Source organism: Alosa sapidissima, chromosome 22, assembly GCF_018492685.1.
Source record: "Alosa sapidissima isolate fAloSap1 chromosome 22, fAloSap1.pri, whole genome shotgun sequence".
In the NCBI taxonomy this organism is placed as follows: Eukaryota; Metazoa; Chordata; class Actinopteri; order Clupeiformes; family Clupeidae; genus Alosa; species Alosa sapidissima.
In genome coordinates, this window is record NC_055978.1 from 25966467 (window position 1) to 25990626 (window position 24160).

Sequence of the window (24160 nt, forward strand, 5' to 3'; positions counted from 1 at the left end):
TCTTTGGCATGATCACACAAAACACCTTTTACTTTTTTTTGTTCTGATTTATGTATGCCCAATATATTTATACATTTCCTAAATGCTATGGACCCTTTTGGTGTCTGAAATAAAGATTTGATTCATTGATTGATGGAATGGACGGCTATTTGATAGAGACCAGGCTTCAGTGGGCCAGTTGATGCTGTTAGGTCCTGTGACGTTGCGTGCACTGCCTAACCTGAGCATTCACCTCTCTCTCTCGATTTAGGCAATGCAATTTTATTTACAGTATGTAGCACATTTCTTACCAAGGCAGTTCAATGTTCTTTACATCATCAGTTGAACTCAGCAAGCATCAGCAAAACACAATATTCAAAATATAATAAAAGTCGTAAAATGATTAAAAAAAAAATGAATAAGAAATAATCAAATATATGAATGAAGTAAAACAACTAAAAACATGAATAAGGTAAATGTAATGAAATAAGTAAGAAAGAAATAAGAATGGAAGATAAAATAAAAGCAACATTTAAAAAGAAAACTTAAAGTAATCGAAGTACAATAAGGATAAAAGTAAGGTAAAATGCATTTAAATAAATAGATAAACAAAGGTATAAAAACATAGGTATACAATGGAAAAACAAACATAAATAAAAGCAAAAAAGATAAAATACATTTCAATAAAAATACAGAAGATCAGCTAAGTAAATGCAATAATTAAATCTGGTCTGGAAGTTGTTGGTTGTCAGGGCACTTTTGCTGTGGTTAGGCAGTTGGTTCCACAATCTGAATGCATAATAACTAAAAGCAGCTTCCCCACACATGGTTTTATCAGTGGCTTCGACCAGTAAAAGTCTCTCTTGCGATCTAAGGGGTCTAGTGGGCATAGTCGGCCCTGTTACATGCAAAGATTTAAATATATTTCTATATTATACTGTATATATTTCTTACAGAAAGCCATCCATACCTACATAAACCATAGCATTATATTTTTACTTTTGCTAGTTTAAATGCATCAAACATAGGCAAACAAGCGATATACAATAAACCTTAGTGAGAAATGAGTGACAGAATATTACATATATAATATTTAAATATGAAATGGTATAAGCTAGGCCTATTACACAACATAAATTGTGCTGTCGACCCAAATAAAATCTCCTGACCTAGTCTTGTAACCCTTGTAATCACATTATGCATAGAGACTGTGTATCTGAAGCAGAGATGTCAAATTTGTTATTGCTGTGAATACTTTAAAGTGTGTACTGGCACTTTGTATCCAAATATTTGATTTGAATTGTAATACGTTTGATGACAACTGTGATGTGGACGGGTCATTTCCTGTGACTGTCCACTGTGTGCACATACCATACAACTTTGTGCTCTTGCTTGTGTACACAAAATTCGGCATTTCTGTGGTTGAAAATGACTGCTCAGACCACCAGTCGACAGTGACAGGTCTGAACATGATGGACAAGGGTGTTTCTGATTTTAAGCTTTTATATACACGCACACAAAAACATAATCATCTAGGTACAGCATGCAATATCAGAATTACTGATTTTCTGAAGTTCCTAGCTCTTGTATTGCTGTACTTTACAACGTCGTCAGCTCCTCAGTTTTCGGTATGTGTCATTATACTGTTTACATCTAGGTCACTATAGTACTTGAATCATGCCTGCAGTACTACATCTGTCATGACAAGGAACGTCTATAAAACATACCTTTTTATGTTAAGCATAAATATGTATGGACCTAAATAACAACCTTAAATAATGCTCATACTAATGAAGTTGAAGAAAGCTCACTGATTTCTGGACTAGAGACTTGTTCATTATGTAAATCTGTAATGCTGAATGCAAATACACCATATATTCATATATTTTCTGTCTGCTTCTGTTTTGACATAAATACATATACTTGTTGGTGCCACTGTTTTATTATGGGATTATGCTTATGTCTCCTGCAATGGATACAGAGGCACCACTTTGGACAACTGGGTTATTGTGTGACATCAGTCATTCATTGTAGTTAACTGTGGTGCCACACAGTGATTCCAATAGTTAAATCTTTGACACGTCACACAGCGCTACGTAGCAGGGAAGAAACAGAGTAAATTGAACAAACTGAGCAACTCAGAAACTATTACAGCATAAAAGACCAACTTGTGCAACTATGGTCTACACATAATCCCCTTGATCATAAAGGCAGAAGTGAGTCATTGTGAAAACACACACAATAGCCATTACCAAACCCAACACAATCAAACCCTAAGAACTGGATAAAAGGCTCAATATTTTCTGTAGCTTGCTGTTAGGGGGAATACACAGGGAAAAGTGATTGCCTTCTGCCATTTTAAAATGTTTGACCTGATTGTGCTTTAACAATGTTTGACATGATTTATTGATTATAGGGGACATCCACTATGTGGATTAGCCAAATTTTCTGAATTCATTACAATGTGTGCATAATTTATTATCATCTGTGCCCATTTAGTGAATTGAGTTCACAACGTAATGTGCATACAATTTACTTTAGATGAGCACTCTATGTATCATTTTGAGCTCAATTTAATAATGTGCCCACATTTTAGTACGCTGAAAATGATTCTTCTAATGCACACACAATTTACTTTAATGTGCCCACGAGTAAGTTATAGAAACTGTATTCTGCACACAATTTATGATCTCTGTGTGCATGTTTAAGTAAACTGACCTCACAATATATCAGTTGTTTTATATTTATTTATTTCATTTTAACTGGACGTTTAGGGGCTCTGTATTATATAACTTCAGGGTTTTTTGTTTGTTTGTTTTTAACAGGATGCATAGTGTGTGACCGCAGCAGTATACAGTAGTGAGCTTTCAGACTGTATCCTAAGTGCCTTACTGTTTGTCTAGGTAGGCCATCAACACACAGCTGTGGCTTAATAGGAGGTGTGTCCTGTCTCATCTTAATACTATCAGTGTAGGTGTTTCATGACTGTTAGTTGCTTACTGAATTAAACAACAAATGCAAGTCACTACCTGGTTTCTCAGTTGATATTTGAACAGTGCTTTTTCTGATTTCACTATGTTAGCAATTGTAAATCTATCCACTAAGATACAGGTTCCTTGTTACTTTTTAACTCTAATTGACAATTCAATCACTGTACTTATACTCACACTTTGAACAGTGGGGTGTAATTAGTCTGATTGGAAAGCCCCGTAGCAGTTGAAAGGCTCTCTTGTATTGGATGACGTCTTAAGCTCCACCCTCATTTCACAGGTGTGCAAAATGTATGTATGTGTGTTTGCTTTTGCTCTGAGTGTTTGTGAAGTCAGGCCTGAAAGAACAGCACTGCTAACCACTTAGGAGAGATAAGGAGAAAAAGAGTAATTTACTGAACAGCAGGAATCAGTTTTAACCTTTGAACAAGCATAACTTCACATGGTAAGCACATTCGTTTAGTTCCCAGCATTTGAGTCATTTCATAGTGAGGACATACTTTGAATTCTAATGGAACTGGAGAACGTCTGGGGTTGGGTACTATAACAGGCTGGGCTTTGAACTGCCTGTGCAATACTGCCCTACAAAGGCAAAATACCTGAACTCGCCAGAGTGTGAAACTGAGAAAAATGACTTTAAAGTTTTTTTTTTTGTTGTCCAGCCAATTGTATGATAGGTAGGACACTGAAAATTTGCCAAGTAATTGTCATAATGAATACATGTATCTACATGGAAAAAAAATCAGCTCAAACTTGACCTTTGACCCTTATTTGGAAGTTACTGTACTCTGCCTTTGCATTATCTGCAAAACAATAATGGGTCATACAAAGGCAAAATACCTTAACTTCTAATTTATTGACCATTTGGACTTTTATCACTCTATAGAAACATTTATATGATAACAATGATAGCCTTAAGATAACATTTTAGTGAGTTTTGTCTAGTAAGGCTTAATATTAGGCCTCCATCAACAGAATATTACAAAATAATGAGAAGGCTACACTGGAACTTTTTAACTTTATCGTTGTACTTAATTTAAGTAAAATAACACTTTAAGAGCCAGAAAACCAAAAAACAGCCACAAAATGATCCAAGCCAATGCCATTGGAAACGTATGCAATTACAGGAATTTTGCTACTCATGGACACATAATAATTTACTGTCTGTGTCGTGCGGGCGGCGGAGGAGTCACACATTGATTGGATTTCTTTCTTGACAAATTAAAGGGACATCGACTTAAGGACATGCTGTGTAGTTTTGTTCATATGGGAGTCAAATATTTTGCAACCAACACTGTCTAGCTTTAGCTAATAGCTTACTCATAGCGACACTTAAAATTGAATGACATCCGAACAACGTTGCACTTTTATAGATTTTAGGCTAGCTAGCCTGCACATAATTATATTGCGAATGGGCTTGCTGAAAACTTGTGATGGATTTAAACAATGGATTTGTCTTCTCAGTGGATGTTGTTTTTCCATGGATTTTTTTAAAGGTAAGCTGCAATCTAAGTTCTATCTGCTGGGTTAGTTTGTGTGCGACATGTTCTCCTCGCCGGGGAGGGACGGGGAGGTGTATCGTGAGGCGTCCCAACCCACTCGCTTTGTTTTCTGCCAGTGAGTGGACTTGCAGATTGGCAGGCAGCTAGCCACCCTGTATGGCACGAGAAAATGTGTACTAGGCTACTAGTTAATAGTATCCAGGCTTTGAGACATTTATGGTGTCTTGCAGTTGCCTGGCACAACATCTATCATGTAGGCTATTTGTGGATCAGGAACAGTTAACTAGCTAACTAGGCTACATCCTAGCTGAATTTCACAAAATCTGCAGTAGTTAATGCTAGATAGTAAAACAACCACTGCAACATTTTCTTTTCACTTTATTGAAGTGTGGCTGAAGTGCTTCAATTAGGCCTACATACAATACATAGGCATAAGACACTCTGCCTTTGTTTTACCCACCACCAATGTTAATATGGTTTGCTGCGCTGAAATTACGGTGCACTGTAACTTAATTCCAGCGTTCTATAGAGCCGCGAAACAAAGCTAAAGAACCACAACTGATGTTACGGGCTATGCCTTGGCTTACCCTCTGCTTTTTGAAGTTACGCCAAAAACAGCATCTTATTTTGATAAGAAAACAACAAAATTGACTCAAGATATTTGTCCACATGATAAAATTGATGCCCATTGTTCCAAAAATTACAAACTCATTTTTGATAAAATTGAAGTTACGGCCTTTTGCCTTTGCACGGCAGAATAGTGAACACACTTTGGAACTTTGAAACAAGAAACTGTGAGTAGATTCAGATTGTGTATTTTACACTAGCATTTAGCAAAGCCTTTATAAACATAGGCCTGTGGTCACATTGACTAGTCAAGTAACAACCTACTGTCAACTAGTGTAAAAAACTATTTTCAACTGTGTAAAGTTAACATGGTTTATATTGTAAAAATATGCAATATGCTGATTAAGTGTTTCTTTTTCTGTGCAACATGTTTCTGACAACAGCTGTGTCAGAGAACCTGAAATGAGCAGGTTATTCCACAATCAAGTTCATTCTGCAGTTCTCTCTCATCAGCTGCTTAAATGTTAGTGTAATGGCAAGCAGAGTGTCTTGCTAAATGTGAGAGAAGTGCTGGTTGTTGTGATGTGTGTGTGGAATAGTATGTGTCCTGGACTGTTTTCTCAGTTGGATGTAGTCAGATCAATTGACATATATGAAAACTGAATCATGTAAACACACATATCATCTCCCAAATCTTTAAAAGGGAATGCAGAAAATATGAAATATTATTTTTCATAAAAACCCAATTTAGTTTCTTTAATGTATAATGACTGGATTGGGATTGGTAGTTTATGATTTCCCCAGTTTAGATGTGAACTAATTCTCTTTTGCAATCAGATGGAAAGAAAGCTGTCAGCAATAGCTCGACTGCTGCTTCTCTGCTGCACCTTTACTGACCAGACCCATCAGCATAAGGTAAGGCTATCCTAAAGACATGCTGGCCAGAGAATGACTTCAGTTTTAACTTCATCGGTTAATTTTTTACATTATAGCTCATTTTAATTCTATTTAATCAACTTCCAGGTGCAAAAACCCACATTAACGTCTCAAGGTATTGCAACACTGAGTCTGTGTATCGTGAGCAATAAAAAGTTCCAAATTAACAATTTGCTGTAAATCCTGAAAAAAGTTTAGATTATGATCTTCTCCACTCATGACTCTCAGGCCAAGACTGTACAGCCATCAAAGATTCCAGTCCTAATGCTCAAAGTGGAATTTACATTATACAGCCGAAAGGAGTTCCAGTACCTTTCAAGGTACTGGTGAAAATGTTTCCAATTCTTTCAATGATTATATGCAGCCAGACACTGTTCTTAAACTGTTCCATAAAATACGTCATCAAATTGATGCAGAGTTCTTTTTCTTTTTTTACCTGAGCTATGTACATGTATAATTGAGAAGCATTCAATTGTGACCCCTGTGGAATATATTGGCAAATGTTGAACCTTAGAGAAGCTCAACTGTCACTTTTTTTCTGACAGTGTACGTACCTTTTGTTTGACCCTTACGCAGGTGTACTGTGAGATGCTGGCCGATGGGGGCTGGACAGTGTTCCAGAGACGTACAAGGGGGAAAGTATCCTTCCAGAGAAACTGGGCAGAGTACAAACATGGCTTTGGATACCTCGAAAGTAAGGCCCTGGGACCGCTCTGTTGCCTTCATTTATTAATTAATTTGTCATGTTCTATAAGCATCCTTTTGATCTACAGCATCACTACCACCAGATATACCGTATATATGATCAGTATACCCATCAAACAAACCTTTACGCTTTTCTCAAGGTGCATTAATCATCCTTAATATTTGCACTATAAGTGTATTTCTCAGAACAATCCGTACAGACAGCATAATTAAGTGGATTGCCTGCAAAAGCCTGTAAGTTGTTCAGTATGCGTACTAAGTCACTTTAGTGCAATAGCAACGCAAAGGTGGTATCTTTTATGAATGAGGAGTGATTGCTGATTGAAGAATTGTGTAAAAGACTTTCAAGCAATATCGGTTAGCTGTGAATAAATCTTTCCCATTTGTTCACACAGTTTGGAGTCTTTGAAAGCTATGTTAAGTGGTTCGAAAAAGAGTGTTAACACATTTGCAAGAGATGACTCCAGCTGTGCTAAGATGAAGATCAGTGGATCCCAGTGCCATGAAGTACAGTACTAGCATTCACATAACTGTAACTGGCTCTCGTTTCAGAGGATCACTGGTTGGGCCTGGCCAAAGTGTGGGCTCTTACCAGGAGCAATGATCAGAAGTCCATCCTCAGAGTAGGCCTGTGGGACTTTGAGGGGGGATCAGCTTTTGCAGAGTACAGAGATTTCAGAATTGGCGATGAGGCGGCGGCCTACAAACTGAGTGTCGGAACTTATAAAGGCACTGCAGGTATGGAAATATGACTGCAAATTTAGATGAGATTATGTTCGCAACTTTTTAATATGTCTGTGAATATTAACAAAGCTAATTTTTTTTTTGTTTTTTTTTTTTTGGCTGAAAAATAATTCAAGTCAAAAACTAGCGGCTATACCCACACAACAAAATAGAGTGGCTAGCATTACCTGAAACCTCTGAAGTGATATTGTTCCTGATCGCCTATGTAATCCTCATACTGACCAGGTGATGCTATACGCGGAGCATACAGTGGTATTGACCAGAATGGCTTTGGATTCAGCACAAAGGACCGAGACAATGACGGCTGCTCCCCGTGCATCTTTGGAGACATCGCTGAGCGCGAATGTAGCTCATCAGAGGGTGGGGGCGGCTGGTGGTTCAGCCGTTGTGGCTCAGCCAACCTCCACGGAGACTGGCACCCAGCGGGGGACAACATAGGCTGGGCGTCAGGGGTGCACTGGCGCACGTGGAAAGGCCCGGCCCCATACTCCCTACAAGCCACTCGAATGATGGTGAAGTCTGTGTGAGGACACCTCATCCAGTGTGACACTCAGAGGGTTTAATCTGAGACACTCAGGCTTCTGGTCCAGTAAGATTTCTGTGCTTGCTCCAGTAATTTCATTGAGTGAAAATTGTGTTCTTATTTCTCTTAGTTCTCTCACTTTATACGGCGGCAGTCGCATCACGCACAGCTTTGCAGTATATCTAGTTGAGGTGACTGATGTGATCAGGCTATTGATATTTTAGAAGAGTGAGTAAACATAATCACACACACATGTCTATACCCTGTGGAGTGGCCCAACATACTGTGCATAAAATGGGCCGCCACAGACCTGGCCGACCATTCTGGATCTTTTTTGTGGGAGTATATATTGAGTGCATATTATGTAGGAATAAAGTGTATATTAAGTATAAATAAAGTTTCATTAAATGTCAATCTCTGTGTGCTACTTCTGTTTGCGCCTCCTGTTCCTTGTGTCTCTGGGTCATTATGGATGTAGTCTTTGGCATGATCACACAAAACACCTTTTACTTTTTTTTTGTTCTGATTTATGTATGCCCAATATATTTATACATTTCCTAAATGCTATGGACCCTTTTGGTGTCTGAAATAAAGATTTGATTCATTGATTGATGGAATGGACGGCTATTTGATAGAGACCAGGCTTCAGTGGGCCAGTTGATGCTGTTAGGTCCTGTGACGTTGCGTGCACTGCCTAACCTGAGCATTCACCTCTCTCTCTCTCTCTCGATTTAGGCAATGCAATTTTATTTACAGTATATAGCACATTTCTTACCAAGGCAGTTCAATGTTCTTTACATCATCAGTTGAACTCAGCAAGCATCAGCAAATCACAATATTCAAAATATAATAAAAGTCGTAAAATGATTTAAAAAAAAAATGAATAAGAAATAATCAAATATATGAATGAAGTAAAACAACTAAAAACATGAATAAGGTAAATGTAATGAAATAAGTAAGATAGAAAGAAATAAGAATGGAAGATAAAATAAAAGCAACATTTAAAAAGAAAACTTAAAATAATCGAAGTACAATAAGGATAAAAGTAAGGTAAAATGCATTTAAATAAATAGATAAACAAAGGTATAAAAACATAGGTATACAATGGAAAAACAAACATAAATAAATAAAAGCAAAAAAGATCAAATACATTTCAATAAAAATGTATAAAAATACAGAAGATCAGCTAAGTAAATGCAATAATTAAATCTGGTCTTGAAGTTGTTGGTTGTCAGGGCACTTTTGCTGTGGTTAGGCAGTTGGTTCCACAATCTGAATGCATAATAACTAAAAGCAGCTTCCCCACACATGGTTTTATCAGTGGCTTCGACCAGTAAAAGTCTCTCTTGCGATCTAAGGGGTCTAGTGGGCATAGTCGGCCCTGTTACATGCAAAGATTTAAATATATTTCTATATTATACTGTATATATTTCTTACAGAAAGCCATCCATACCTACATAAACCATAGCATTATATTTTTACTTTTGCTAGTTTAAATGCATCAAACATAGGCAAACAAGCGATATACAATAAACCTTAGTGAGAAATGAGTGACAGAATATTAAATATATAATATTTAAATATGAAATGGTATAAGCTAGGCCTATTACACAACATAAATTGTGCTGTCGACCCAAATAAAATCTCCTGCGGCCCACCCGTGGGTCGCGACCTAGTCTTGTAACCCTTGTAATCACATTATGCATAGAGACTGTGTATCTGAAGCAGAGATGTCAAATTTGTTATTGCTGTGAATACTTTAAAGTGTGTACTGGCACTTTGTATCCAAATATTTGATTTGAATTGTAATACGTTTGATGACAACTGTGATGTGGACGGGTCATTTCCTGTGACTGTCCACTGTGTGCACATACCATACAACTTTGTGCTCTTGCTTGTGTACACAAAATTCGGCATTTCTGTGGTTGAAAATGACTGCTCAGACCACCAGTCGACAGTGACAGGTCTGAACATGATGGACAAGGGTGTTTCTGATTTTAAGCTTTTATATACACGCACACAAAAACATAATCATCTAGGTACAGCATGCAATATCAGAATTACTGATTTTCTGAAGTTCCTAGCTCTTGTATTGCTGTACTTTACAACGTCATCAGCTCCTCAGTTTTCGGTATGTGTCATTATACTGTTTACATCTAGGTCACTATAGTACTTGAATCATGCCTGCAGTACTACATCTGTCATGACAAGGAACGTCTATAAAACATACCTTTTTATGTTAAGCTTAAATATGTATGGACCTAAATAACAACCTTAAATAATGCTCATACTAATGAAGTTGAAGAAAGCTCACTGATTTCTGGACTAGAGACTTGTTCATTATGTAAATCTGTAATGCTGAATGCAAATACACCATATATTCATATATTTTCTGTCTGCTTCTGTTTTGACATAAATACATATACTTGTTGGTGCCACTGTTTTATTATGGGATTATGCTTATGTCTCCTGCAATGGATACAGAGGCACCACTTTGGACAACTGGGTTATTGTGTGACATCAGTCATTCATTGTAGTTAACTGTGGTGCCACACAGTGATTCCAATATTAGTTAAATCTTTGACACGTCACACAGCGCTACGTAGCAGGGAAGAAACAGAGTAAATTGAACAAACTGAGCAACTCAGAAACTATTACAGCATAAAAGACCAACTTGTGCAACTATGGTCTACACATAATCCCCTTGATCATAAAGGCAGAAGTGAGTCATTGTGAAAACACACACAATAGCCATTACCAAACCCAACACAATCAAACCCTAAGAACTGGATTAAAGGCTCAATATTTTCTGTAGCTTGCTGTTAGGGGGAATACACAGGGAAAAGTGATTGCCTTCTGCCATTTTAAAATGTTTGACCTGATTGTGCTTTAACAATGTTTGACATGATTTATTGATTATAGGGGACATCTACTATGTGGATTAGCCAAATTTTCTGAATTCATTACAATGTGTGCATAATTTATTATCCTCTGTGCCCATTTAGTGAATTGAGTTCACAACGTAATGTGCATACAATTTACTTTAGATGAGCACTCTATGTATCATTGTGAGCTCAATTTAATAATGTGCCCACATTTTAGTACGCTGAAAATGATTCTTCTAATGCACACACAATTTACTTTAATGTGCCCACGAGTAAGTTATAGAAACTGTATTCTGCACACAATTTATGATCTCTGTGTGCATGTTTAAGTAAACTGACCTCACAATATATCAGTTGTTTTATATTTATTTATTTTATTTTAACTGGACGTTTAGGGGCTCTGTATTATATAACTTCAGGGTTTTTTGTTTGTTTGTTTTTAACAGGATGCATAGTGTGTGACCGCAGCAGTATACAGTAGTGAGCTTTCAGACTGTATCCTAAGTGCCTTACTGTTTGTCTAGGTAGGCCATCAACACACAGCTGTGGCTTAATAGGAGGTGTGTCCTGTCTCATCTTAATACTATCAGTGCAGGTGTTTCATGACTGTTAGTTGCTTACTGAATTAAACAACAAATGCAAGTCACTACCTGGTTTTTCAGTTGATATTTGAACAGTGCTTTTTCTGATTTCACTATGTTAGCAATTGTAAATCTATCCACTAAGATACAGGTTCCTTGTTACTTTTTAACTCTAATTGACAGTACATGGCAAAATGTAACTTTTCTATTTTAATATCCAGCTCAATACAGGACACATTATGTTTTTCATAGTTCAGAAAAACACAATCACTGTACTTATACTCACACTTTGAACAGTGGGGTGTAATTAGTCTGATTGGAGAGCCCCATAGCAGTTGAAAGGCTCTCTTGTATTGGATGACGTCTAAGCTCCACCCTCATTTCACAGGTGTGCAAAATGTGTGTATGTGTGTTTGCTTTTGCTCTGAGTGTTTGTGAAGTCAGGCCTGAAAGAACACCACTGCTAACCACTCAGGAGAGATAAGGAGAAAAAGAGTAATTTACTGAACAGCAGGAATCAGTTTTAACCTTTGAACAAGCATAACTTCACATGGTAAGCACATTCGTTTAGTTCCCAGCATTTGAGTCATTTCATAGTGAGGACATACTTTGAATTCTAATGGAACTGGAGAACGTCTGGGGTTGGGCACTATAAAAGGCTGGGCTTTGAACTGCCTGTGCAATAGTGAACACACTTTGGAACTTTTGAAACAAGAAACTGTGAGTAGATTCAGATTGTGTATTTTACACTAGCATTTAGCAAAGCCTTTATTAACATAGGCCTGTGGTCACATTGACTAGTCAAGTAACAACCTACTGTCAACCAGGGCTCCGAACCGGTTCAAGGAACGAAAACGAAAATCGAAAACGAACGGAATTTTACGAGGAGCGGAAACGGAAACGAAAACAAAATGGTCTTCAACTGTTCCGGAACAGAAACGTTATTCTGAAATCCACAAAACCGGTTAATAACGGTTTTTTTTTTCGTTCTCTATATAACAGCTTAATAATTTGATTTCTGTAGTTTGAAATAAAAAATTAAAAAAAACGAATAAATGGACCTTTGGTCCAAATGGGTATATTTTGTCTTGCTGTTGTAGTGTAACCTATCCGTCTGCCACTTCGGATCTTAGGCCAGCTCGTAGCTTAGGCCAGTGTTTCTGAAAGTGTGGTCCGCAAGCTATCCCAACTGGTCCGCGAGCTGTTGTAAAAAATAATATAGATGCGTTGTTTGCAATATTGAACCAACTTGTATGTAAATCCAAAGTTCTGCAATACTGCCTATGTAAGCTATGCCAATTTAAATCATATGAATCCTCTGACACAATAAGCAAGGTGCAAAGACAATAAGCAAGGTGGGTTCAGTGAGTAGGCCTATTGTGTCTATTAGCTATGTGGTCCGTGAGGTTTTTTCTAATGGATAAGTGGTCCTTGGTCTGTAAAAGTTTGAGAAACACTGGCGTAGGCTACTGAAACTGATTTGGAAATTGTTTGTAGCCTATGCGTAATAGCCTATTTTGCCTGTCCACGCCGTGTCGTTTTAAAGTCGGGATTGGAAATGTTTGCGCAATTATAGCCTATTCTATGTAGTCTAGAAGAGTTAGGCCTTGTCAGCAACAGACAGGTTCGTTTATAAACAGGGTTGGAATTATAGCGCAAGCCTTTGAAGATCTCCATATCGATAAAACTCCAAAAGGCTACAACCAGGTAAGGAGTTTAGCACGTACCCAGAAATATTTTTGATTAGAAATTATTTATAGGCATAGGTTAGGCCTACAGTAAGTCTGTAGGCTATGGGATGGATAGCCCATCTGAATGTTTTTCGATGCCGCCTGTGATTTTATTATTTTTGGCCATAGCTACGGTATAGGCTAAATCAAGGGGAAATAATGAGTAGCCTACGTCTATTCTAAGGTAAAGTCCACAAAAATAGACTTGATAGGCCCGCCAAACACTGCCGGAACTTTAAGAACGAACGATATTTTGCGTTCCGAACCGGTTCAGGACCGATATGTTGGTGGCGGAACGCATGCAAGAACGAAAACGTTAAACATAGGCCTATCTGAACCGTTCGGAACGGAACGTTTGAAAAATAATTTCGTTTTCAAGCCCTGCTGTCAACTAGTGTAAAAACCTATTTTCAACTGTGTAAAGTTAACATGGTTTATATTGTAAAAATATGCAATATGCTGATTAAGTGTTTCTTTTTCTGTGCAACATGTTTCTGACAACAGCTGTGTCAGAGAACCTGCTCATTTCAGGTTATTCCACAATCAAGTTCATTCTGCAGTTCTCTCTCATCAGCTGCTTAAATGTTAGTGTAATGGCAAGCAGAGTGTCTTGCTAAATGTGAGAGAAGTGCTGGTTGTTGTGATGTGTGTGGAATAGTATGTGTCCTGGACTGTCTTTTCTCAGTTGGATGTAGTCAGATCAATTGACATATATGAAAACTGAATCATGTAAACGCACATATCATCTCCCAAATCTTTAAAAGGGAATGCAGAAAATATGAAAAATATTATTTTTCATAAAAACCCAATTTAGTTTCTTTAATGTTGAATGACTGGATTGGGATTGGTAGTTTGATTTCCCCAGTTTAGATGTGAACTAATTCTCTTTTGCAATCAGATGGAAAGAAAGCTGTCAGCAATAGCTGGACTGCTGCTTCTCTACTGCACCCTTACTGACCAGACCCATCAGCATAAGGTAAGGCTATCCTAAAGACATGCTGGCCAGAGAATGACTTCAGTTTTAACTTCATCGGTTAATTTTTTACATTATAGCTCATTTTAATTCTATTTAATCAACTTCCAGGTGCAAAAACCCACATTAACATCTCAAGGTATTGCAACACTGAGTCTGTGTATCGTGAGCAATAAAAAGTTCCAAATTAACAATTTGCTGTAAATCCTGAAAAAAGTTTAGATTATGATCTTCTCCACTCATGACTTTCAGGCCAAGACTGTACAGCCATCAAAGATTCCAGTCCTAATGCTCAAAGTGGAATTTACATTATACAGCCGAAAGGAGTTCATAAACCTTTCAAGGTACTGGTGAAAATGTTTCCAATTCTTTCAATGATTATATGCAGCCAGACACTGTTCTTAAACTGTTCCATAAAATACGTCATCAAATTGATGCAGAGTTCTTTTTCTTTTTTTACATCAGCTATGTACATGTATAATTGAGAAGCATTCAATTGTGACCCCTGTGGAATACATTGGCAAATGTTGAACCTTAGAGAACCTCAACTGTCACTTTTTTTCTGACAGTGTACGTACCTTTTGTTTGACCCTTACGCAGGTGTACTGTGAGATGCTGACCGATGGGGGCTGGACAGTATTCCAGAGACGTACAAGGGGGAAAGTATCCTTCCAAAGAAACTGGGCAGAGTACAAACATGGCTTTGGATACCTCAAAAGTAAGGCCCTGGGACCGCTCTGTTGCCTTCATTTATTAATTAATTTGTCATGTTCTATAAGCATCCTTTTGATCTACAGCATCACTACCACCAGATATACCGTATATATGATCAGTATACCCATCAAAGAAACCTTTACGCTTTTCTCAAGGTGCATTAATCATCCTTAATATTTGCACTATAAGTGTATTTCTCAGAACAATCCGTACAGACAGCATAATTAAGTGGATTGCCTGCAAAAGCCTGTAAGTTGTTCAGTATGCGTACTAAGTCACTTTAGTGCAATAGCAACGCAAAGGTGGTATCTTTTATGAATGAGGAGTGATTGCTGATTGAAGAATTGTGTAAAAGACTTTCAAGCAATATCTGTTAGCTGTGAATAAATCTTTCCCATTTGTTCACACAGTTTGGAGTCTTTGAAAGCTATGTTAAGTGGTTCGAAAAAGAGTGTTAACACATTTGCAAGAGATGACTCCAGCTGTGCTAAGATGAAGATCAGTGGATCCCAGTGCCATGAAGTACAGTACTAGCATTCACATAACTGTAACTGGCTCTCGTTTCAGAGGATCACTGGTTGGGCCTGGCCAAAGTGTGGGCTCTTACCAGGAGCAATGATCAGAAGTCCATCCTCAGAGTAGGCCTGTGGGACTTTGAGGGGGGATCAGCTTTTGCAGAGTACAGACATTTCAGAATTGGCGATGAGGCGGCGGCCTACAAACTGAGTGTCGGAACTTATAAAGGCACTGCAGGTATGGAAATATGACTGCAAATTTAGATGAGATTATGTTCGCAACTTTTTAATATGTCTGAATATTAACAAAGCTAATTTTTTTTTTTTTTTTTTTTAATTTTTGCTGAAAAATAATTCAAGTCAAAAACTAGCGGCTATACCCACACAACAAAATAGAGTGGCTAGCATTACCTGAAACCTCTGAAGTGATATTGTTCCTGATCGCCTATGTAATCCTCATACTGACCAGGTGATGCTATACGCGGAGCATACAGTGGTATTGACCAGAATGGCTTTGGATTCAGCACAAAGGACCGAGACAATGACGGCTGCTCCCCGTGCATCTTTGGAGACATCGCTGAGCGCGAATGTAGCTCATCAGAGGGTGGGGGCGGCTGGTGGTTCAGCCGTTGTGGCTCAGCCAACCTCCACGGAGACTGGCACCCAGCGGGGGACAACATAGGCTGGGCGTCAGGGGTGCACTGGCGCACGTGGAAAGGCCCGGCCCCATACTCCCTACAAGCCACTCGAATGATGGTGAAGTCTGTGTGAGGACACCTCATCCAGTGTGACACTCAGAGGGTTTAATCTGAGACTCAGGCTTCTGGTCCAGTAAGATTTCTGTGCTTGCTCCAGTAATTTCATTGAGTGAAAATTGTGTTCTTATTTCTCTTAGTTCTCTCACTTTATACGGCGGCAGTCGCATCACGCACAGCTTTGCAGTATATCTAGTTGAGGTGACTGATGTGATCAGGCTATTGATATTTTAGAAGAGTGAGTAAACATAATCACACACACATGTCTATACCCTGTGGAGTGGCCCAACATACTGTGCATAAAATGGGCCGCCACAGACCTGGCCGACCATTCTGGATCTTTTTTGTGGGAGTATATATTGAGTGCATATTATGTAGGAATAAAGTGTATATTAAGTATAAATAAAGTTTCATTAAACGTCAATCTCTGTGTGCTACTTCTGTTTGCGCCTCCTGTTCCTTGTGTCTCTGGGTCATTATGGATGTAGTCTTTGGCATGATCACACAACACACCTTTTACTTTTTTTTGTTCTGATGTATGTATGCCTAATATATTTATACATTTCCTAAATGCTATGGACCCTTTTGGTGTCTGAAATAAAGATTTGATTCATTGATTGATGGAATGGACGGCTATTTGATAGAGACCAGGCTTCAGTGGGCCAGTTGATGCTGTTAGGTCCTGTGACGTTGCGTGCACTGCCTAACCTGAGCATTCACCTCGCTCTCTCTCTCTCTCTCTCTCTCTCTCTCTCTCTCTCGCTCTCGCTCTCGATTTAGGCAAGGCAGTTTTATTTACAGTATATAGCACATTTCTTACCAAGGCAGTTCAATGTTCTTTACATCATCAGTTGAACTCAGCAAATCACAATATTCAAAATATAATAAAAGTCGTAAAATGATTTAAAAAAATGAATAAGAAATAATCAAATATATGAATGAAGTAAAACAACTAAAAACATGAATAAGGTAGATGTAATGAATTAAGATAGAAAGAAATAAGAATGGAAGATAAAATAAAAGCAATATTTAAAAAGAAAACTTAAAGTAATAGAAGTACAGTAAGGTAAAATGCATTTAAATAAATAGATAAACCATCGCTCCAGCGATCACACATGTGATCAATTCCTCGCTAACCTCCGGCACATTTCCAACAGCGTTCAAAATGCCCCGGGTAACACCGTTACTTAAGAAAGCTTCTCTCAACCCTGCTCAAGTCGAGAACTACCGCCCTGTCTCACTACTGCCTTTCCTATCCAAAGGCATTGAACGAGCAGTCTCCAAACAGGTCTCTGACTTCCTTTCACAGAACAACCTTCTGGATCCAAATCAGTCTGGGTTCAAAAGCGGCCACTCTACCGAAACGGCTCTGCTGTCTGTAACAGAAGCCTTAAAAGAAGCCAGGGCGACCGCTCGGTCATCAGTACTCATTCTGCTTGACTTATCGGCTGCCTTTGACACGTTTAATCACCGTATCCTTCTCTCTATACTCGCTGACATGGGAATCTCCGGTTCTGCTCTCTCCTGGTTTGAATCCTACCTCACAGGACGCTCGTTTAACGTATCATGGCTTGGTCAGCTATCTGCACCTCACCATCTCACCACAGGGGTCCCCCAGGGCTCAGTCCTGGGCCCCCTCCTCTTTGCTATCTACACCACCTCCTTGGGACAGATTATCCGTTCGCACGGCTTCTCATACCACTACTATGCAGACGACACACAGCTCTATCTGTCCTTTCCACCTGACGACCCCCTGGTTTCAGCATGGATCTCGGATTGCCTTTCAGACATAGCTACATGGATGAAGGCACACCACCTCCAGCTGAACCTCTCAAAGACTGAACTGCTGGTCATCCCAGCTAAACCTACCATACACCACGACATCAACATCAAATTTGACTCCCTGTCTGTTTCACCGACCAGGACTGCAAGAAATCTAGGAGTTGTTCTCGACAACCAACTAAACTTCTCAGATCATGTTGCCTCAGTCGCCCGGTCATGCCGTTTCGCACTCTACAACATACGGAAAATCAGGACTTACTTGACTCAAGATGCTACCTAACTTCTGGTTCAGGCAATAGTCATCTCACGACTCGACTACTGCAATGCCCTCCTGACAGGTCTCCCAGCCTGCGCAGTGAAACCACTTCAGATGATCCAGAACGCGGCGGCGCGCCTGGTCTACAACCAACCCAAAAGGGCACATGTTACCCCGCTGCTCATCCAGCTACACTGGCTACCTATGGCGGCCCGCATCAAATTCAAGAATGCTTGCCTACAAAGTAGTCTCCGGTTCTGCTCCCACCTACTTGAATGCCCTCATACAGACTTACACTACCTCCAGACCGCTGCGCTCCTCTGACGAACGACGTCTAGCTCTACCACCGGTACACTCAAGCCAATCCAAACTTTTCTCATCTGTTGTTCCTCGATGGTGGAACACACTGCCAGTTCCTACAAGGGCAGGGACATCCTTTTCCACTTTCAAAAAACTCCTGAAGACCCAGCTCTTTAGAGAACATCTACTCTCATAGCAACACTTACAACAAGTCTTACTGATCCTAGCACTCACCAGCCGTTTTAAAAACAGCACTCACCAACGCACTTATTCTTACTGTACTCTAATGTTTTTTTAAACTGTCCTAAAATTGTGAGAATTGTTCTAAAACTTACTGTTTACCATGTTGTTAGTCGCTTTGGTTAAAAAAGCGTCAGCCAAATGTAATGTAATGTAATGTAATGTAATGCAATAAACAAAGGTATAAAAACATAGGTATACAATGGAAAAACAAACATAAATAAATAAAAGCAAAAAAGATAAAATACATTTCAATAAAAATGTATAAAAATACAGAAGATCAGCTAAGTAAATGCAATAATTAAATCTGGTCTTGAAGTTGTTGGTTGTCAGGGCACTTTTGCTGTGGTTAGGCAGTTGGTTCCACAATCTGAATGCATAATAACTAAAAGCAGCTTCCCCACACATGGTTTTATCAGTGGCTTCGACCAGTAAAAGTCTCTCTTGCGATCTAAGGGGTCTAGTGGGCATAGTCGGCCCTGTTACATGCAAAGATTTAAATATATTTCTATATTATACTGTATATATTTCTTACAGAAAGCCATCCATACTGTTAGATTTTAGTGGTTTTCTGTATGTCATTCTTTTGGTTCTTTGTTTAATACTGCAGAAACTGCGAGGACAGGATGTTTATTGTAAGCAGACAGAATGATGTCACCTTACAATAGCAAATGGTGTACCTAACTAATTGTTCCCCCACAAGACGTCTTAATTCAATAAGGCTATATCACTGTCTGTTTCCCCCCTCCAATTTGACCCCAGACGTGAATAATGTCAAATTAATTAACAGCCCAATTAAAATAAAACAACATTATATAAACCATAACACATAAGCGCTTAAACAACTAAGTATATGTTGAATAGGAATGTCTTTAGACCCCTCTTAAACGACCCAAAACTACCACAGGAACGGAGAGCACTGGGCAGTTCATTCCACCAACATGGAACCACTGAAGAAAAGAGTCTGGAATTAGACCCAGTTTTCATGACTGGTCGACGCAACATACACACAACCATGTTTCCTGTATCATACAGCTTTTCTACTGTGAGGTTTACAACTTATTCTGAGTCAATTTACCCAAGTTTGTCACTAAACCACATAGGCCTACTTGGAATACCCCTCAGATGTCTGAATGGCACTGATCTCACTTAAATGTTTATGGAACCTTTCTGTGGACTGTGAATAATGCTGTTGATGGAACTTTTCTGTCAACTGTGAACTATATTTAACTCATTAAACTTGTATCAAACTAGTTTTGTCTATGCTGTCAAACATGGATTATGTTCCCAGTTTTGATATCGGACGTCAGGTCACTTTATCATATATCAGAATATTCTATTACTGTTAAACCCACTATGAATATTAAAATACGCTAAATCATGTGTCCTGTATCATAGCTACATGTATGACCTTTGCAGCAAAAAAAACCGCGTGAGAATCTGTTCGGTATTCAGTGAGATATGATTAATTAAGTGCGCTGACAGCTCATCTCACCGGCCAAACAGATTACACTGTGGGGAGTGGATGACCGGTCCAAGATGGCGGCTCCAAATCTCGTCAGCGCTAGTAAGGAGTAGCGGTCGATGCGGCGTCTATGTATATTATGTCTATGTATACAACTATTTTGACGTCGTAGGCCTATTTAAGCATTTTGAGCTTTGCATTCTGTTTTTTTTTTTTTCATTTTGTGGATGTTTTGAGATAGATTTTTTTTTTATCTCTTGGCTAATTTAGTAGTGGTGACTGACTAAATTAGAGGCTAACTGTAGCTTAGGGCTAAGTTAGAGTTTGTAGCTACTGTTTTATGTGCTTGTTAGTATTTCCCGCTGTGCTGTAAGACAGCGTTTCAAATCTTATTCTGTAGTTCTATGGTGCAGGGTGTGAGGCTGTAACAAAGAATTACTGGATTTGGTGTGGTGCATAGCTGAGGCTAGGCAGGCATATTGTTTCGCTGCGAGGCAGGAGAAATTTGATAGTGCACGGTTTTTATGTGCTTGTTAATATTTTACGCTGGGCTGTAAGACTGCGTACAAGTCTTATCCTGAATGGATTTGGTGTGGCGTTAGCCGAGGCTGGACGGGCATATTGTACGCAGCAAGACAGGAGAAATTTAATTGTGCACGGGCTAACTATAGCGGTCGCTAAGTTAGAGGCTATCATTAGGAATGTTCATTCTATGATAGAGTTTTGTAGTTACTGTTGTATCCACATAGTACTTTTGGCGGAGTCTTTCATGTGCCGGATAATATTTCTCGCTGGGCTGCAACCTGCGTGCGCTTTACAGCACTAATCAGACAGGAGATTATTGATCAGGGCACAGCGTTTTGAATTGCTTGAGGGAATCAAGCGCAGTTTTCAGACTGGCCGAGAATGCAGCTCAGTTTGAAGTGTGAAATGTAATTTCTGTTATACGCGTCACAAGTTGGGAAGCACAATTTGTTTTAATGTTAACATCTCAAGGGTAAGCAGTGATGCTTGAAGTAGGCTACGTAGCCTACCAGTAACATCTTGTTGGATATCTAGATTTTCATTTTAACATCTAACATTACTAACACAATGTTCAGTAAAAGGAACAGGGCCTGTGCCAGCCAGATCCCTACAACTGAGAAAGGTGGGATGGCACCGCCCCAAGTTAGTGAAGATGAAATGGTTACAACGGTGAGAGATTTTTTGAACGGTCATCTCAGGATGGAGGAGACCGAAAATAGGATTGAAATGAAATATGGCATTGTGAATGATGATGATAATTTGTGGCCTATGGCCGATTTGCAGCGAGCATGGGGGAAAATGCAACGTCTATCCGATAGAAATAAGCTGACATTGTCTTTAGTCATCTTGAATCAAGCCATGCTTAGGCGCGAGGCTGCCGAGAAGAAGGAGGCGGCAGAAAGGGTTGATGCGCTCAAGAGAGAATTGTCTGAGCTTAAGGCTGAAATATCTGCTTTAGCAGAGAAGAAGTCGCTAAAGGTGGAGAAGACTCAGGATGAAATAAGGAGTGCCCAATGTGCGCAATCTGAGCCGATGCCAACTTGTTTAAATGAACAAATTCTGCCGGTTACAAACCACATCCAATCTGTTTGTGATGTTGAAGATGAGGAAATGATCTTTAACAAGATACAACATGTGACCACTTCTGTTGAGCCTGCTAAAATGTGGATTGGGCAAGCATGTCAGACGCTGCCTAAAATGGATAGCCTGAGTTTTACTGCAGCTGTTTGTGCAGAGGTTGGCAGGGTGCTGGGCACCCAATGGCCATCCCATGGTTTTCATTACCCACAATCCTTTACAGGAGTTGAGAGAATGAATCATTTTTTGAAGGAAAGTTATGATAAAGGCCACCAGGAAGGTTTTCCTTGGTTTGTGCCATTGCCACCGGTCGTGTGCAGTATGAGTCCTACCAACAACAAAGAGACAGGGCTTGGCCCGCCTGAAGTCGTGACTGGAAAACGTATGTCTGCACTTGTTTTGTGTACTGCGATTGTACATTTGGGATCAGATGCTTTGAGTGCATATTGTTCTGAATTGGCTGAAACATTCAAAACAGCAGGCCATCAGTTGACAATGGAGTGTCACAAGCATCTTGACGGGGGACACTCCCTACCTGGCCATTGGGCGATGATTAACGACCCACTCAGTGTAGTCTTTGAAGCTAATTGGGAAGGGCCATTCCACACGTTGTTAGCAACTGATGCAGTCTCAGACGACCATGGCTAAACCTTGAGTCCTGTCCTAGAAATTACATGATGCTGAACCTTAGGCTATTTGATGAAATGATATGACCCTTTTATAATTTGATAGATTCTTGTTTTCAACTTAATTTGCATGCATTTTTCCAATTTTCTGTGAGCATTAGTATACTGCCGCTGTTTTTTGTTTGTCATTTCAGAAACTACTGTCCGTGACCACAACCCCCAAACAGCCGTTTGACGACGACACCAGCAGTGATCATAGCGACATGGGAGTGACCCCAGGATGCACAGAGTGGATGACAACCGTGATCCTGACTGATGGTTTTCATATCAGACGTCCTCCCACTGCCGGACCACAACCAGATGTTGGATGTCAAGATGGGCATGAATGGGACTATATTTGTTTGCGGGAAACATGCATACCCATGTTTGCCCTTAAACAGGGAAGGGAGTTGTTATGCCGCTCCGACCCAACATTTCTTAACGGATACAGAGTTACCTTCTGTTATGGATAAGATTGCCAATGATACTATAGAAGCCCTATCCGCAATTAATGAAGAATTATATGCCATTCACAAAGTAGCCTTACAGAACAAAATGGCTCTGGACATTATACTGGCGGATAAGGGTAGCACATGTGAAATTCCGACACAAGAGTGTTGTTTATTGGGAATCATTCAGATTTTAATGACAACCTTGGTTCCTACTCTGTCCATTTATGCAATTTTCAGGATTTGAATATCAGTTACCTGACTACAAGAACACCACACATAGCCCCAGTTAGAATTAGCTGACTGACATTAAGGTGATAACTGAAAACTCAGTAAGCATATGAGTAGAAAGGATGCAAGTTGCCCCTCTGGCTTGTGGAATGCAAGTGCCGCTGCAATTCGCAGGGTAGTAGGTGAATTTTTACCTCATTTGTTTTTTTCCCCTCTGCAATTGATAAAATCAGAGGTTGTTTTACAAATAGGTTTTTCGCACCTACCAATGAGTTCAGGAACTTGGCATCCTAATTGTAAAAGACATTACACTATAGAAACATTTTTGGTATTTTGTAGCTTCGTACATTTGAGATTCTGATTTACTTGACCACTACACTAAAGGAAAGGTTTGATTGATAACAATCTAAGTTTTGCTTGAATTGTTTTATCGTTTGGCGATTATAAACATTTTTAGAGTTTTAGACTCTTACTTTTGAGAGATTTTCTTGACCACTACACTATAGGAATGATTTGATTGTTTACGATTTAAGAAACATTTTTTGTTTTTTTCTTGACCACTACACTACAGGAAATGTTTGATTGTTAACAATCTTAAGTTTTATTAGATTTGTTTGTATTTGCCTTTATTGTGATCATATATGTAGTTGATTTAAGATCAGACGGGGGGATTGTTAGATTTTAGTGGTTTTCTGTATGTCATTCTTTTGGTTCTTTGTTTAATACTGCAGAAACTGCGAGGACAGGATGTTTATTGTAAGCAGACAGAATGATGTCACCTTACAATAGCAAATGGTGTACCTAACTAATTGTTCCCCCACAAGACGTCTTAATTCAATAAGGCTATATCACTGTCTGTTTCCCCCCTCCAATTTGACCCCAGACGTGAATGTATATTCTGGTATTATAATTAGCCAGGAGTTTCCCAGATCTTTGCTTCAGTTTCTTACCTTGGCTTCACCTTGCAACATTGTGCTGTGCCATTTGGAAAAGGAGACAATTTTAATAGCATTCTTCAATACCTACATAAACCATAGCATTATATTTTTACTTTTGCTAGTTTAAATGCAT

At 39.1% G+C, this 24160-nt stretch overlaps 2 protein-coding genes across 2 annotated transcripts in view; both read left to right on the forward strand.

Moving 5' to 3' along the window:
• The first annotated feature begins 3300 nt into the window (after nucleotides 1–3300).
• LOC121697805 (angiopoietin-related protein 5-like) lies at nucleotides 3301–8554 on the forward strand. Its single transcript, XM_042079534.1, has 7 exons — nucleotides 3301–3414; nucleotides 5876–5953; nucleotides 6062–6089; nucleotides 6203–6294; nucleotides 6551–6668; nucleotides 7232–7417; nucleotides 7649–8554. The coding sequence occupies exons 1-7, from the start codon at nucleotides 3412–3414 to the stop codon at nucleotides 7948–7950; spliced, it is 807 nt and encodes a 268-aa protein (XP_041935468.1). The 5' UTR covers nucleotides 3301–3411; the 3' UTR covers nucleotides 7951–8554.
• A 3460-nt stretch (nucleotides 8555–12014) lies between these two features.
• Nucleotides 12015–24160, forward strand: part of LOC121697803 (angiopoietin-related protein 7-like) — a 55213-nt gene continuing 43067 nt past the window's right edge. Inside the window, exons 1-4 of the mRNA XM_042079530.1 lie at nucleotides 12015–12132; nucleotides 14041–14118; nucleotides 14227–14254; nucleotides 14368–14459. Of these exons, the coding sequence (XP_041935464.1) occupies nucleotides 14041–14118; nucleotides 14227–14254; nucleotides 14368–14459 (198 nt within the window). The 5' untranslated portion in view covers nucleotides 12015–12132. The remainder of the gene's footprint in view (nucleotides 12133–14040; nucleotides 14119–14226; nucleotides 14255–14367; nucleotides 14460–24160) is intronic.